The 17292-nt window shown below is 46.7% G+C and overlaps 1 protein-coding gene across 1 annotated transcript in view; it reads right to left on the reverse strand.

Annotated features, from left to right (window-relative positions):
* agtpbp1 (ATP/GTP binding carboxypeptidase 1) overlaps positions 1 to 17292 on the reverse strand; it is a gene marked incomplete at its 5' end in the record, with an annotated part of 66411 nt that overhangs the window by 47084 nt on the left and 2035 nt on the right. The window contains 2 exons of the mRNA XM_080532967.1: positions 3824 to 3957; positions 17129 to 17215. Coding sequence (XP_080389093.1) covers positions 3824 to 3957; positions 17129 to 17215 — 221 coding nt within the window. The remainder of the gene's footprint in view (positions 1 to 3823; positions 3958 to 17128; positions 17216 to 17292) is intronic.

Here is a 17292-nt window from a genome sequence, read left to right on the forward strand (position 1 = left end):
AGGGGGCTTGCACCACCGTGAGGCTGGGGCGTCCAGGGGGGGGTCCAGGGGGGACATGTATCTCCTTGAAGCCGGGCGGTCAAGGGGGGACGGAGGGGGGCGATACGTCCTGGAGGCTGGGGGGGAAGGGGGCCTGTACCACTGTGAGGCTGGGGGGTCCAGGGGGGGCGCAGGGGGCCTGTACCACCGTGAGGTTGGGGGGTCCAGGGGGGGGGCAGGGGGCCTGTACCACCGTGAGGTTGGGGGGTCCAGGGGGGACATGTATCTCCTTGAAGCTGGGGGGTCCAGGGGGGACGGAGGGGGGCGATACGTCCTGGAGGCTGGGGGGTCCGTAGGGGAAGTAGTGCGCCCATACCGCCACGTACTGCTGCTTCTGCTGTAGTCCATGTTCCCCCGCCAGCGTCCAGTACAGTCTGTCTGTCCAACCGCCTATAGTGTTCTGTCTCTGTCCAACCGCCTACCTTCTGTCTGTCCAGCCCCCGTCTGAAGCCTGGAGCTCTGGGGGTAGCAGCGTAGCACCTGCCCCTGCACGCCACAGCCCTGAGACCACTCCTATACAGCTGTCTGTCTGTCTGTCTCTCTGTCTGTCTCTGTCTGTCTGTCTGTCTGTCTGTCTCTCCCTCTCTGTCCCCGAGTTCCCCGAGTTGAAATAAAGGCTTGAAATTAAATTAAATTAAATGTCTGTCGCTCTCTCTCTCTGTCTGTCTCTTCCTCTCCGTCTCCGTCTCTGTCTGTCTCTTTCCCTCTCTGTCTCTCTCTCTCTTTCTCTCTAACCAGAAGAGAGCTATGCTGGAGTGTGCAGGACACACACACACACACACACACACACACACACACACACACACACATGCATGCACACACGAGAGCGCACTAATGTTTCAGTCTGCGCAGCAGTCTGTTCCGTTGCCAGGGGAAACCGACGCGCCCTCCGCTGGCGAGAGGCAGAAGTGCAGCGTCACGGAAACAGGTGGACGACACCGTTGACCTATCAGAGGCCCGGGAGCCAAGGAGGCTAAGAATAAACATGGAGATTTAGCAAAGTCGGACGAGTCAGTCGACATGTCGACATGTCAATTAAAGGTACAGTCAGTCAGATCACCCCAAGGTTCCTCCCAAGGGCCTTTCTGAGGGTTCTGTGTGTGTGTGTGTGTGTGTGTGTGTGTGTGCGTGTGTGCGTGTGTGTGTGTGTGTGCCCAGAACCCTGGACAGCGGCCACACCGACAGAGGGGCGGGGTAATCGAAGGGGTCTACATCAAACGCACACGGCTGACGTGCATCAATGATGAATGAGAGGCCGTTGTGAAGCGCTTTGGAATAAGGCTCTATATAAGTCAGTCCATTTACCATTAAACTTCAGGTGCCTGGTGGTAGTAACCGTAGTAACCGCTGTCTTCTCCCAGCAGAGCGTTGATACCCGGCAGGGCAGAGAGAGCGAGCCCGCCCGCTCCTAGCAGAACTACTGTTGAAGTTTTATATCAAATAGACTGAGAATCGAAGTCTGTATCTCTACGTTCTGGGAAATCGTAGCTAACTATTCAGTCTGCCTGGGGACAGCGCCAATGAGTTCTTGCGCACTTACTCAAGTCTAGTTTCCTGTCACCACGTTTGTTTGGCAAGATTAGTGATCTCATAAAGGGTGTCGACTTGGCTGTGCTCAGAGAAGGAGGGGGGGCTTTGAGCCTCTGCAAAGTCTAGACAGATCTCATGTAACTTTATTAATAAAAGGCTTCAAGCTAAGTTGATCAATCTCCTTGTGTTCAATATTCAATATCAATAGAGAAGAAACCAGATTAAATCCACTACACGACTCTACCCCGACCCCGGGACACAGACCTGCCACACTAAATCGGATTACTGAGTCCACCCTTTTACTCTCCGTAAAGAGACGACCTGAGTTCTGCATTAGACGGCAGGAGGCCAGTTTAAGTTGGAGTTTAATACCTCTAACACCTCTTTCTTTAACAGGGTATATACAGGAATCTTGAGGTTGATTTCAATACCTTTCTAAGACTTTTTAAAGACCTTGTCAATATTTTTCCAGACCTCACCGCCACTTCGAGCTGTAACCGTTTACATCAGTGACACCTTTAACTTAACAGTTTTAGTTTGCAATAGACTAGACCACAATCATACAACAGAATTTCCGGTTCGTCTTTGTTTTTTTAATAAAACTAATAAATTCACGAACTTTTACTAAAAGTTTTTAGGACTCAAAGTCTTTGGACAAAGTCTAATTCAGAAAAATGCCTACAAAATTCAAGACCTCATAAAATCGTGATAAGACTTTTTAATACTTATTAAGGGTCTTGATTTTCCATTCCATTTTTACAAAATTGATTCATCAACTTTTAATGCTTTTCAAGACACCGCGGATACCCTGTTTAACTGAAACTTCCTCTTCTGATTACATACGCCCGGTGGGCTGAGCTGCAACTCTCTGTGTCGTCTCCTACCTTGGGGGGGGTGTTTATCTGGTCATACGTGGTGGTCACCACAGTGTGTGTGTGTGTGTGTGTGTGTGTGTGTGTGTGTGTGTGTGTGTGTGTGAGTGTGTGAGTGTGTGAGTGTGTGTGTGTGTGCGTGCGTGTGTGATAGAAGGTATAGGGTGTTGTGTGTGTGTGTGTGTGTGTGTGTGTGTGTGCCGTTTTTATGTCTAGGCATGCCATGTTTTAATGGGGAAGGTTATTTAGGTTATTTAGTCTGAACACACATCATCACAGAGCTGACAGATGAGACACACACTCGGTCACTCACACACTCACTCTCACACACTCTCACACTCACACTCACACTCACACTCACACAGCTCTCCACCCCCTAACACCCTATACCTTCTATTACACACGCACACGCACGCACACACACACACACGCACACACACACACGCACACACACACACACACACACACACTCTCACAGGCACATACACACACACACACACACCTCTCCACCCCCTAACACCCTATACCTTCTATCACACACGCACGCACACACATTTGCACATGTTGTCCCAGTCCCCTGTGTTTTCAATGTTGTGTTTTTCTTTCTGTTGGTATGTGTGTGTGTGTGTGTGTGTGTGTGTGTGTGTGTGTGAGCATGACTGGGAAGATTGGCTGGGGGGAGCAGGGTAATTATAGACTAAGTGAAACAGCTTTTCATCGGCTGTCATATTCCCTATGACGTATGAGGAGGAGGGGAGGGTGTGTGAGGGTGTGTGTGTGGGGGGGGGGGCGTGATGGGGGTGTATCGCTCCCAATGGAGCAGAAAGCTGAGCGTTGGCTGGGAGGGGGGGGGGGGGATCCTGTTACAGCACTCACCTCCAGGACTAAAGACATACTATCCTAGGACAAGCACCCCAAAAATCCACCCCACCCCCCCCACACCCACACCTCGCCCCAAACATCTACCCCTCACCCCAAACACCCACTCATGCACCCACCACCCCTCACCCCAAACATTCACCCCACCCACCCACCCTACACTCACCCACCCACCCTTTACCCCAAACACCCACTCACCCACCCACCCACCCCTTACCCCAAACACCCACTCACCCACCCACCCCTCACCCCAAACACCCACTCACCCACCCACCCCTCACCCCAAACACCCACTCACCCACCCACACCTCACTCCAAACACCCCTAAGGCCCCCCCCCCCACCCCACCCACCACTCATCCCAAACATCCACCCCCCCACTCTAAACATCCCCCCCCCCCCCCACCCACACCTCACCCCAAACATCCCCGACCCCCCCCCCCCCCCCCCCCCCCTCACCCCAAACACCCCCCCATCCACGCCTCACCCCAAACACCCACTCACCCTGGGTCTGGATGAGGTGGAGAATCTTGGAGGTGATCTGCCGGGCCGTCTCAGCGTCCGTCAGGGTCGGGGCCTCCACGTTCAGACGCTCCAGCTGCCCCAGCAGCATCAGGGCCCGGGAGGTACTGGGAACACTGGGAGAGACACACACACACACGCACACACACACACACAGAGACAGACACACACACACACAGAGACAGACACACACAGACGCAGACACAGACACATGCAGACACACACGGACACACACACACACACAGACACACACACACAGGGACACACACAGACAGAGAGACAGATGCAGACACACACAGAGACAGACGCAGACACACACACACACACACACACACACACACACACACACAGACAGAGAGACAGACAGAAACACACACACACACACACACAGGGACACACACACACACAGAGAGACAGATGCAGACACACACAGAGACAGACGCAGACACACACACACATATACACACACACACACACACAGGGACAAACACACATAGAGAGACAGATGCAGACACACACACACACACACACATGCACACACACACACACACACAGACAGAGAGACAGACAGAAACACACACACACAGACGCAGACACACACAGACGCAGACAGACACACACACACACACACACACACATTAATAAACAGTCAACACACATATGTACATACACCCCAACACTGCCCTGGTGTTACTGGGAGAGAAAGACACACAGTCAACACAAAGTTTAACACGTCACACACACACACACACACACGCACACGCACAACGTTACATTATGAACATTATGAATTATGAACCTCTCCACCCCCTAACACCCCACACCCTCTATTAGGGATGTAACGATACACTCAACTCACGATTAGATACGATTCACAATTCTGGGTGTTGAAGAAACGATTTTCTTCAAAAAAAATAGATTGCAGACAATTATATTGATTATAACTGAAAAAGATTAATTTATTTCTCTGACAAAAACTACAAAGTAGTGTATTTTCTAAAAGAATCCCTTCTTATTTCTGAGGTAGGGTATAACTAGGTAATGTTTAACTTCAAACAAGCAAAGTCATAAGTAGATTCCGCCCTCTGCTGTTTAAAAAGAGTACCGCGATTAATTTTCCATCTCACCGATTTCAATCGTATATTTCACATATTTGTATCGATAATCAACTGTCTCACGATGCATCGTTACATCCCTACCCTCTATCCATCCCCCTCTCCTCTCCTCCTCCTCCTCAGACCTCTCCACCCCCTAACACCCTACACCCTCTATCCATCCCCCTCTCCTCTCCTCCTCCTCCTCAGACCTCTCCACCCCCTAACACCCTACACCCTCTATCCATCCCCCTCTCCTCTCCTCCTCCTCCTCAGACCTCTCCACCCCCTAACACCCTACACCCTCTATCCATCCCCCTCTCCTCTCCTCCTCCTCCTCAGACCTCTCCACCCCCTAACACCCTACACCCTCTATCCATCCCCCTCTCCTCTCCTCCTCAGACACCCCCCCCCACACACACACCTGCTTATTGTAAGTCACTTCAGATGAAAGAGTGATTTGGTGTGACTTGTATGAGTTGAAGGTGAGATGTAAATGGCAGCAGATTAGCGCGTCTATCCCGTCATTAAGCTGCATTCCTGGGAGCAGAGCTACTGGCCACCACAGACCACCACACATCTCCTTTAAAAGGAGGAATAGCTACAGTATATCTCAGAAGTGAGTACACCCTTTAGATTTTTGCAAATATTCTGTTATATCCTTTCAAGGGATAACACTATCCTACTGAAACGTTGATATAACTTAAAGTAGTCAGTGTGCTGCTTGAATAACAGTATAGATTTATTGTCCTTTGAAAATTACTCAGTACACAGCTGTTAATGTCTAAACAGCTGGCAACAAAAGTGAGTACACCCCATAGTGAACATGTCCTAATTGTGCCCAATGATGTTGTTTTCCCGCCCTGGTGTCATGTGACTCGTCGTTAGTGTTACAAGGATTCAGGTGTAAATGATAAGCAGGGCTGTTAAATTTGGTGTTTTGGGAACAATTCTCTCTGAATGCTGGACAACATGGCACCTCATGGCAAGGAACTCTCTGAGCGGCTGAAAAAAAGGATTATTGCGCTTCACAAAGATGGCCTTGGCTATAAGAAGATTGCCAACACCCTGAAAATGAGTTGCAGCACAGTGGCTAAGATCATACAGCGGTTTTCCAGGACAGGTTCCACTCGGAACAGGCCTCGCCAGGGTCGACCAAAGAAGTTGAGTCCACGTGCTCAGCGTCATATCCAGAGGTTGGTTTCCAAAAATAGACGTGCGAGTGCTTCCAGCATTGCTGCAGAGGTTGCAGAAGTGGGATGTCAGCCTGTCAGTGCCCAGACCATACGCCGCACACTGCATCAAATCGGTTTGTATGGCCCCAGACAGAAGCCTATTCTGAAACCGATGCATAAGAAAGCCCGCAAACAGTTTGCTGAAGACAATGAATCCAAGAACATGAGTTACTGGAACCATGTCCTGTGGTCTGATGAGACCAAAATATACCTGTTTGGGTCAGATGGTGTCCGGCGTGTGTGGCGGCACCCTGGTGAGGAGTACCAAGACAAATGTGTTTTGCCTACAGTCAAGCATGGTGGTGGCAGCATCATGGTCTGGGGCTGCATGAGTGCTGCCGGCACTGGGGAGCTGCATTTCATTGAGGGACACATGAATTCCAATATATACTGTGACATCCTGCAGCAGAGCATGATCCCCTCTCTTCGGAAACTGGGCCGTAGGGCAGTTTTCCAACATGATAATGACCCTAAACACACCTCCAAGATGACAACGGCCTTGCTGAAGAAGCTGAAGGTTAAGGTGATGGACTGGCCAAGTATGTCTCCAGACCTAAACCCAATTGAGCACATGTGGGGCATCCTCAAGAGGAAGGTGGAGGAGTGCAAGGTGTCCAACATCCGTGGGCTCCGTGATGTCGTCATGGAGGAGTGGAAGAAGATTCCAGAAGCAACCTGTGCAGCTCTGGTGAATTCCATGCCCAGGAGGGTTAAAGCAGTGCTAGATAACAATGGTGGTCACACAAAATATTGACACTTTGGGCACAATTTAGACATGTTCACTATGGGGTGTACTCACTTTTGTTGCCAGCTGTTTAGACATTAACAGCTGTGTACTGAGTAATTTTCAATGGACAATAAATCTATACTGTTATTCAAGCAGCACACTGACTACTTTAAGTTATATCAACGTTTCATTAAGATAGTGTTATCCCCTGAAAGGATATGACAGAATATTTGCAAAAATCTAAAGGGTGTACTCACTTTTGAGATATACTGTACATCAATGAGAAATCAGCCAGCGCACCCCCATATGAACTCTTTCATATGAACTCTTAAATATGAGCTCTTTAATATTAATTATTTAATATGAACTCTTTAATATGAACTCTTTAATATGAGCTCTTTAATATGAATTCTTTAATATGAACTCTTTAATATGAACTCTTTAATATGAATTCTTTAATATTAACTCTTTAATATGAGCTCTTTAATATTAATTATTTAATATGAACTCTTTAATATGAACTCTTTCATATGAACTCTTTAATATGAGCTCTTTAATATTAATTATTTAATATGAGCTCTTTAATATTAATTATTTAATATGAGCTCTTTAATATGAACTCTTTAATATGAATTCTTTAATATGAACTCTTTAATATGAACTCTTTAATATGAGCTCTTTAATATTAATTATTTAATATGAACTCTTTAATATGAACTCTTTAATATGAACTCTTTAATATGAACTCTTTAATATGAGCTCTTTAATATGAACTCTTTAATATGAATTCTTTAATATTAACTCTTTAATATGAGCTCTTTAATATTAATTATTTAATATGAACTCTTTAATATGAACTCTTTCATATGAACTCTTTAATATGAGCTCTTTAATATTAATTATTTAATATGAGCTCTTTAATATTAATTATTTAATATGAGCTCTTTAATATGAACTCTTTAATATGAATTCTTTAATATGAACTCTTTAATATGAACTCTTTAATATGAACTCTTTAATATGAACTCTTTAATATTAATTATTTAATATGAACTCTTTAATATGAACTCTTTAATATGAACTCTTTAATATGAGCTCTTTAATATGAGCTCTTTAATATGAACTCTTTAATAATTATGAGCTCTTTAATATGAACTCTTTAATATGAACTCTTTCATATGAACTCTTTCATATGAGCTCTTTCATATGAGCTCTTTAATACATATAATATGAACTCTTTAATATGAACTCTTTCATATGAACTCTTTCATATGAACTCTTTCATATCGTCACCTTCTTAAAATAATGGCTTACGTCACTTTTGAGGAAAATTATGCTTTTGCCTAAATATCATATTCTATATTTGGTTCAGTTTATTCCGTTTTTCTCAAAACATGAAAATATGACTTAAGCCATTATTTTAAGAAGGTGACGATATGAACTCTTCAAAGAGTTCATATGACCAGTGTATGGTAGGGCTGGGAGAAAGGTCTGATATGTGACTATTATTCTCCCTCTCTCTGTAGATGTAGAACCTATATTAAGCCCTTCTTGGTCGGAAAGGTCAAAGGTGAGTTGGCATGACAAGAGCCCTTGGAAGACTGTGTGAATAAAATCTTCCCCCCCAAAAAATCTACCCTGCCATCTCTCTGATATGCCCTTATAAAGACAGACGGAGAGAAGGAGAGAGAGGACAGGAAGAAATGGAGAAGGAAAAAAGCGAGGGAGAGAGGAAAGAAGAAAAAAAAAGAAAAAAAAGAGAAACATAAACAAAAACTCAACCGACACAAATCCAGGGAGAGGGAGGGGGAGAGGTTGAGAGGGACAGGGGGAGAGACGGAGAGGGAGAGGGAGAGAGAGAGAGAGAGAGAGAGGGAGAGAGAGAGAGGTTGAGAGGGAGAGAGGGAGAGGGAGAAGGAGAGAGAGAGGGAGAGGTTGTGAGGGAGAGAGAGAGAGGGAGAGGAAGAGAGGGAGAGAAGGAGAGGGAGATGGAGATGGAGAGGGAGAGAGAGGGAGAGGGAGAAGGAGAGAGAGGGAGAGAGGGAGAGGGAGAGGGAGGGTTTGACAGGGAGAGGGAGAGGGAGAGAGAGAGAGAGTTTGACAGGGAGAGGGAGAGGTAGAGGGAGAGGGAGAGGGAGAGAGAGAGAGAGAGTTTGACAGGGAGAGGGAGAAGCAACCCAAACACACTGATGCAGAAAGACTCTATGCCCCCCAGATACATTCCTGCCCCAAGGCTCTCTCACAGACTCTCTCTGCACCCCAGGGGAGGCTGGTGGGGGTAGAAATCGGAGGACAGGCTCATTGTAACACATGGAATGGACAGAACAGAGGGACGGAAAGACGCCCGTTCCTCACCGCAGTCTGTGCATCACAATGAACCCGGTTTGACTGTGGGCTGCGTTCGTAAATTTGCTCTGGAAATCTGGTCAGCACTCATGGATCAGCACTCTTGTCCAAATCAAATGACTTGGGGCCAATCCCAATTCACCCCTACTAGTGTTGTTCCGATACCATTTTTTGATCCCGATACCGATACCGATACCTGACCGTGCAGTACTTGCCGATACCGAGTACCGATCCGATACCACGGCGTTTGAAAAAACAAAACAAAAAACATGTTTTTTGAGCCGCATACTCACCTCGATGTAAAATTATTGCTAACACTTAGTCTGGCACTGCTCAAAACCTTTGTAAAACAGGAAAAAATACCAACAGAGAGTGAATGCTATAGAACTTTTTTTTATTGTCTACCTGGTATGGTGACAAGAAAATCAACCCCTTATAAAACCTGAAATGTGGCTCTCACAGATGCCAATCAGTGCAATATCCATTTAAGATATAAAACAGTCGTAGTAGTAGTGCAACAGCAAGTGAACATTTACAAACAAAATAACTTTAGTAAAAAAATACAAAATACAAAATAAAAAAATGTGGGTAGTACTTGCCGATACCGATACCAGCATTTTTGTGCGTATCGGTGGCCATGCCGATACTAGTATCGGTATCGGAACAACACTAACCCCTACGGCTTCGTTTTCACCCCTATGGCTTCATTTTGCGCGTTCACGTTTAGGTAGGGGTGTCCCAATTCATATTTCATCGAGGGCTAGGGGTAAGGGGGAGGGCTATCCACGGCTTCGTTTGGAGCGATTTCAGGACCAGACTAGCTTCGAAGCCATATGGCTTGATTCCAGCATGCATTGCGAATCATCTACAGAAATGTTATGTCGCTCTATTCAATGCGGAAATGTCATTTACTTTCTCTGTAATTACTTATTAATAAAGATTTTAAAAATTATGATAACCATCTTATTATCTTAGTTTAATGTCATTACAATGTATTATAGACCTTTTCTTTATAACAAGCATAAAAAAGAAATCGCTAATATGTCGAGGTGCTGTGTCTAACGTTACAGACTGCATGACAGTCGAGCATTTCAGAGATGTACAATCATAAATAAATTATTACCTGTGGCGTTTGACAGCGGATGATGGTAGACATATGTAAAGTTATCTATCTAACGTTAGGCTGACTTGTGCATGATGCGCATTTTGACCTATTTCCATGTAGCGGCACTTACCTCATCTTATCCACCTCATTTTTCTGGTTTTCTGCTCGAAATGACATGCCCACAGTGAATATAGAATATCTCCACAATCACAAGGGCCTTCATAATGATATTGTTATCAAATGAAAGCTAACACATGTGGGGTGGCTGTAGAAGTGTCAGAATCAAAATCTATGTTACTGTGTCAGAGCAAATAGAGCTAGAACATTATAAAACATCTCAAATTCAGTCTCCGCCTAAAAAAACAACAGCTTTTACAGTGAATATCACCTTGGAAACCTGATAACGAAGCCCAAATCATCTAGGAATCAGTACTCCAGGGTCTTATTAGTACTTGTGCCAAAGTCGATGCTAGTAATGTGAGCAAATGCAACTTGTTTAGGCGGACCAGGGTTTCCGTTAGAAAAATTTGCCGTCGGACATCGTGTCCGGGACGAATTCGATTTACCGGACAAACGTGATATATTCCGGTCATCATATTAAAATATAATAAAAAAAAATTTTTTCAAAATCATATTTCTTTTTTTCAAATCTAATATAGCTGTTTGTCGCGGTGATTACTGTTGTGTAGCGGCCTATATATGCCATTTAATGTCTATTTCTCATCCGATACGATTAGATGCGAGCTATATAATATATAATAATATAACATGATTTGACGCATGCGCGCTATGCCATGCGTCAAATCCAGCGCTGAACGGGCGCCTCACTGGGAACTGAACAGACAGCATCGATCAATGAACGGACTCCACATTACGTTAACTGAAGTTTGTTAAATTGTTTGGGATTAATGTGAGTTTTCTATTTTCTCTTTCCAGTTTTACCCTTTTTTTAAAATCAATAAAACAACGTCATTTCTATAACCAGGTCTCGCTGGTTGGGAAGGCATTTCGTTTAGCTCGGGAGTATGACAATGGGGAGAACATAACTGTTTATTGAGAAACAATTGATAGGCAGTCTGGGATACGTATATAAAGAAATACCACAATGTCTAGATGTATAACATTTTATTGAACAGTAACAGTGCAAGCATGTAGGCTTCTGGCGTGACACGGCTAGCCTAATTTCCGTTCATATGCCTTTTATCAGATAAAATAAAATAGAATAAAACTCTTTGAAAATAAATAGGCTTTAAATTAACTTGCAATGCGTATAGGCTAATTTCCGTTCGATGTTACAGCCTAGGGCTAGGCTATGCCTTTTCTCAGATAGATAGGGGATAGCCCTGTAAGCTCATACGGGTCTGTATGTCGTCCTGAAGACCGGCTGTTAGATCATATCGCTGAAGTTTGTCTCCATCTTAGTGTAAATGTTGTCCGTTTTGTTTGTTATCCTTGTTATTGTGCGATAAAGTTAAAGCGCTCCGCTTCGGGACACCATTTTCAGCTGAGCACCAAACACACACACACTCGTGTAACACTGCCCGAGAGAGAAGGACCCGCCCCCTTTAGTTAGCCTATAGCCTATAGGCTAACTAAAGGGGGCGGGTCCTTCTCTCTCGGGCAGTGTTCTGTGTGTGTGTTTGGTGCTCAGCTGAAAATGGTTAGAGGGAATTATTTTCACCGGACATTTATGTCCGACGAGTTTTCAACTTGTCGGACTTCCACTAATTTTACCGGACAAAGACCGGGAATTACCGGTTAACGGAAACCCTGCGGCGGACACCTATATGTTTAGGCCATTTGGAGATATGTTGGCACCATCTTTGACCTTTGACCTTTCTCATGTATCAGATTTCTTTTTTCTTTTTTGGGGGGGATTTTTTTGGGTTGGCCGACCAATGGTATGGAAATTCGGCGTTGAAACCGGACATGACACATTCTCCAGTTGGAGAAAACTGGATGTGACTTAGGCCGTGTTTACCGTCTCGGGAAAAAAATGGTGGCATCGTATAGCATGCAAAGTTGTGAAAAAAAATTGATATCGATGAAGAGAATTGATCGAGGTAAACTCTTTATATCACTTCGGATCCCCATCGGGGTCCGTTGGCTCCTATGAGGTTAAACAAAAACAACCCGCAATCTAATCCGAGCTAATCCGAGCAGTTGTTATTATGTAATATTTATTAATGGGTTATATCATTCATTTAAATGCATTATAGACCTTTTCTTTATAACAAGCACAACAACAACAAGTGGATTGTGTACATAGCCTTTATTTATGTAAACCAGCTCCTTACCTTCTTGTGATTTTATTCTTTTTCTAAAAGTTTTTTTTTTTTCCCTTTCCTAACACCAGGGGAGCCACCCCTCCTAAATTTCGTTGTTTGGTACCTGTACTGTAGCAATGACAATAAAGTCCATTCATTCATTCAACAAAACATTATTATGCCGATGTGCTGTGTGTCTAACGTTACAGTCTATCGTACATACCCAAAACTGTTCCATCAGTATTCTGGCGCGTCGAAGACGTCTTGCTCTTCCATGATTTCTCAGGTGTGTTGATAACAAACGAAAAAATATGCTTATAGCACACGCAACAGAAATAAACACAGCTGAAGAAGGCATTGTGAGATGTGTGAATTCGCCGGCAAGATATTAACGCGTCATCCGCACCGCGTCTATTTAAACCACTGCTGATGACGTATCGGTCGTGAAGGGCTGTCCCACTTCATAGGGGTAGATTTCAACCCCGACGGCTTGTGGCTCTGTTCGAAGCCAAGGCCTTGGCTTGAAATCGAGTGGCACTCGAAAAGGAGCCATAGGGGTAGAAAAGGGAATCGGGATTGGGCCTTGGTCCCTTTTATGATGTTAAACCCCCAGTGTGTGCTCCAGCGTTCTCAGAGCTAATTTACGAACGCACCCCCATTCCTCCTTCCACGCTGGACAGGGAGACGTGGCGCCACACTGACCGACCTCCACCAGGCCCCTCTGAGGTGAGGTGGCGTTTGACGGCGGGCTTTGGACGGACTCACTCTCCGCTAAGCGCACATTCTAAAACGCCTAGCTAACAAAACGTTACTTTGGAGAAAAAAAAAGTCAGACAGCCTAGAGACAGACAGCCTAGGCCCTAGAGACAGACAGCCTAGAGACAGACAGCCTAGGCCCTAGAGACAGACAGCCTAGAGAGAGACAGACAGCCTAGAGAGAGACAGACAGCCTAGAGAGAGACAGATAGCCTAGAGACAGACAGCCTAGAGACAGACAGCCTAGAGAGAGACAGACAGCCTAGAGAGAGACAGATAGCCTAGAGAGAGACAGACAGCCTAGAGAGAGACAGATAGCCTAGGCCCTAGAGACAGATAGCCTAGGCCCTAGAGACAGACAGCCTAGAGAGTGACAGACAGCCTAGAGAGAGACAGACAGCCTAGAGACAGACAGTCTAGAGACAGACAGCCTAAAGACAGACAGCCTAGGCCGTAGAGACAGACAGCCTAGAGACAGACAGCCTAGAGAGTGACAGACAGCCTAGAGAGAGACAGACAGCCTAGAGACAGACAGCCTAGAGACAGACAGCCTAAAGACAGACAGCCTAGAGACAGACAGCCTAAAGAGAGACAGCCTAGGCCGTAGAGACAGACAGCCTAGAGACAGACAGCCTAGAGACAGACAGCCTAGGCCGTAGAGACAGACAGCCTAGAGACAGACAGCCTAGAGACAGACAGCCTAGAGAGAGACAGACAGCCTAGGCCCTAGAGACAGACAGCCTAGAGAGAGACAGACAGCCTAGAGAAAGACAGACAGCCTAGGCCCTAGAGACAGACAGCCTAGAGAGAGACAGACAACCTAGGCCCTTGAGACAGACAGACTAGAGACAAACAGCCTAGAGACAGACAGCCTAGAGAGACAGACAGCCTAGAGACAGACAGCCTAGAGACAGACAGCCTAGAGACAGACAGCCTAGAGACAGACAGCCTAGGCCGTAGAGACAGACAGCCTAGAGACAGACAGCCTAGGCCGTAGAGACAGACAGCCTAGAGACAGACAGCCTAGGCCGTAGAGACAGACAGCCTAGAGACAGACAGCCTAGAGACAGACAGCCTAGAGACAGACAGCCTAGGCCATAGAGACAGACAGCCTAGAGACAGACAGCCTAGAGACAGACAGCCTAGAGACAGACAGCCTAGAGACAGACAGCCTAGAGACAGACAGCCTAGAGACAGACAGCCTAGAGACAGACAGCCTAGGCCGTAGAGACAGACAGCCTAGAGACAGACAGCCTAGAGACAGACAGCCTAGAGACAGACAGCCTAGAGACAGACAGCCTAGAGACAGACAGCCTAGGCCGTAGAGACAGACAGCCTAGGCCGTAGAGACAGACAGCCTAGAGACAGACAGCCTAGAGACAGACAGCCTAGAGACAGACAGCCTAGAGACAGACAGCCTAGAGACAGACAGCCTAGGCCGTAGAGACAGACAGCCTAGGCCGTAGAGACAGACAGCCTAGAGACAGACAGCCTAGAGACAGACAGCCTAGAGACAGACAGCCTAGAGACAGACAGCCTAGAGACAGACAGCCTAGGCCGTAGAGACAGACAGCCTAGAGACAGACAGCCTAGAGACAGACAGCCTAGAGACAGACAGCCTAGAGACAGACAGCCTAGAGACAGACAGCCTAGGCCGTAGAGACAGACAGCCTAGAGACAGACAGCCTAGAGACAGACAGCCTAGGCCGTAGAGACAGACAGCCTAGAGACAGACAGCCTAGAGACAGACAGCCTAGAGACAGACAGCCTAGGCCGTAGAGACAGACAGCCTAGAGACAGACAGCCTAGAGAGTGACAGACAGCCTAGAGAGAGACAGACAGCCTAGAGACAGACAGCCTAGAGACAGACAGCCTAAAGACAGACAGCCTAGAGACAGACAGCCTAGAGACAGACAGCCTAGAGACAGACAGCCTAGAGACAGACAGCCTAGAGACAGACAGCCTAGGCCGTAGAGACAGACAGCCTAGAGACAGACAGCCTAGAGACAGACAGCCTAGAGACAGACAGCCTAGAGACAGACAGCCTAGAGACAGACAGCCTAGAGACAGACAGCCTAGGCCGTAGAGACAGACACTGACACTGACACTGACACTGCAGGGTAGGAACAGTCACATGCACGCCCTGACTCTCGCCTGCCCCGAGTGGACAGTTGGAGCTGCTACACACAACTAACAGGATAACATGACTGATTGGTTAAACAGCACAAACAAAGAACCAAGGACGTTCGACAGGAGGAGTCTTGATAAGACCACAGCCCTGACCAGGGCTCTACGCTAACCTTTTTCACTAGGAGCACATGTGCTCCTAAATGAAAAATGTTAGGGGCACACAAAGAAATTTAGGAGCACAGTGAACATTTTTATTATAACACATTTTTATTAGTGATTTTGCAATTTTTGCACCAAAATCACACATTGGCCCATGCCTACAGCCCTACTAGACGCAGAGTTGATGGCATTGTATTATGGTAACTAGCTGTGTCAAGTTCTCCTGGTTAGCAGCATGTTCATTCATTCATCCATGTCATGCCTGTCAGCTAGCAGCTAGCAGCCCAGCCAGGCTTTAGGGCTAGGTCTGTCAGCTAGCAGCCCAGCCAGGCCATGCAGAGGTCTGTCTCCATGCTGCCCACCTCCCTGCTGTTGGGTCAGGCTACATCAGTCACACACGGTGGCCAGACAACTCCACATCTAGGGGTATTAAACTACCCCACATCCAGATGACCAGTCCCCAGCCCCATGCTGCCCGGGGTGGTGACATGTGGAGGTGGCCAGCCCAGCACGGTGCCTCTGCGGCGGCTAGCTGTTAGCACACCACCATCCCCGGGGGTCCCACCTCTCTGCCACACTCAAGTACAACATGTTGCATTTTCATGCCATTAGGCAACTTGCTTCCTAGGGTTTCCTAGGGTTAGAGATGCATTTGGACTTCTGGAGTACCTCCACTACTTTCAATGGGTTCTGAAGGTCTGAGAGCTTTCTACTTTCTACCCTGGGTAGTTAACCCTGGTTGTAACATTGGGTTCAAATCTGGAGTGTGTGGGACCAAATCTGTAGATGTGGTGAGCTAATGAAGCTAATGAAGCTAATGAAGCTTGAGATGAGAAAAGGGCGCTTGTCTCTTTAAGGCCCAGGAGGGAGTTAGCGATTAGCGATGTTAGCTTAGCGCCAGTTTAACAGAAGTAACTTCACTTTTAACATGACTTCCCGTGGTCGTAGCGGGCTGGCTGACGGCTTAAAATGTGGCCACACGATTCGCGCATTTTTATAAAAAAAAAAAAAAAAAGGAAGAAATCTGTACTCGCACAGTGTGGTCGTGAATTTATTTCTCTAGTCGTACAGATGTATTTTTAGTCGCAATTGCGAGTGAAATGGTCGCACTGTCGAGCCCTGCTGACACGAGGCAAGACTGGCTGGTGCCCCGAGGCCTCATGTAGAAACGTTGCGTACGGAACTTTGACGCAAATTTCGGGACCTATAAAAAACCCAACTCGGCGTGAAATTGGGCGCTCCTCCACGCACACCGGGACCCGTGCATAGTGCGTACGCACAGAAACTGCAGAAATGAGCAACTGCGACGCTGGCTGAAAGGATGTGAAACTCAAGATGCTCGTTCACGTGCGCGAAAATTGAGAGTTGATTGTGATTCTATGACGGGAAACATGCGTGGGACGTGCGTGCGCACCGTGGTATACACCCGAATGTTGGTGTGCGTAAACGTTCTTGCTTGTCTACGTACGCGACCTTTTTACGCCAGTTAATTTTTACCCACGAGGCCCCTGGGGCCCTGGTGCCCTGGTCGGTCTGCTGCTGTCCTGAGGTGACCCTGCGGTGTCACAAGACTCAGAGCAAATAAGAGGGCATGGGGCAGTGAGAGGGAGGGAGGGAGGGAGATTAACAGAC

This window comes from Nansenia antarctica (genome assembly GCF_963989245.1).
Source record: "Nansenia antarctica genome assembly, chromosome: 5".
Lineage (NCBI taxonomy): Eukaryota > Metazoa > Chordata > Actinopteri > Argentiniformes > Microstomatidae > Nansenia > Nansenia antarctica.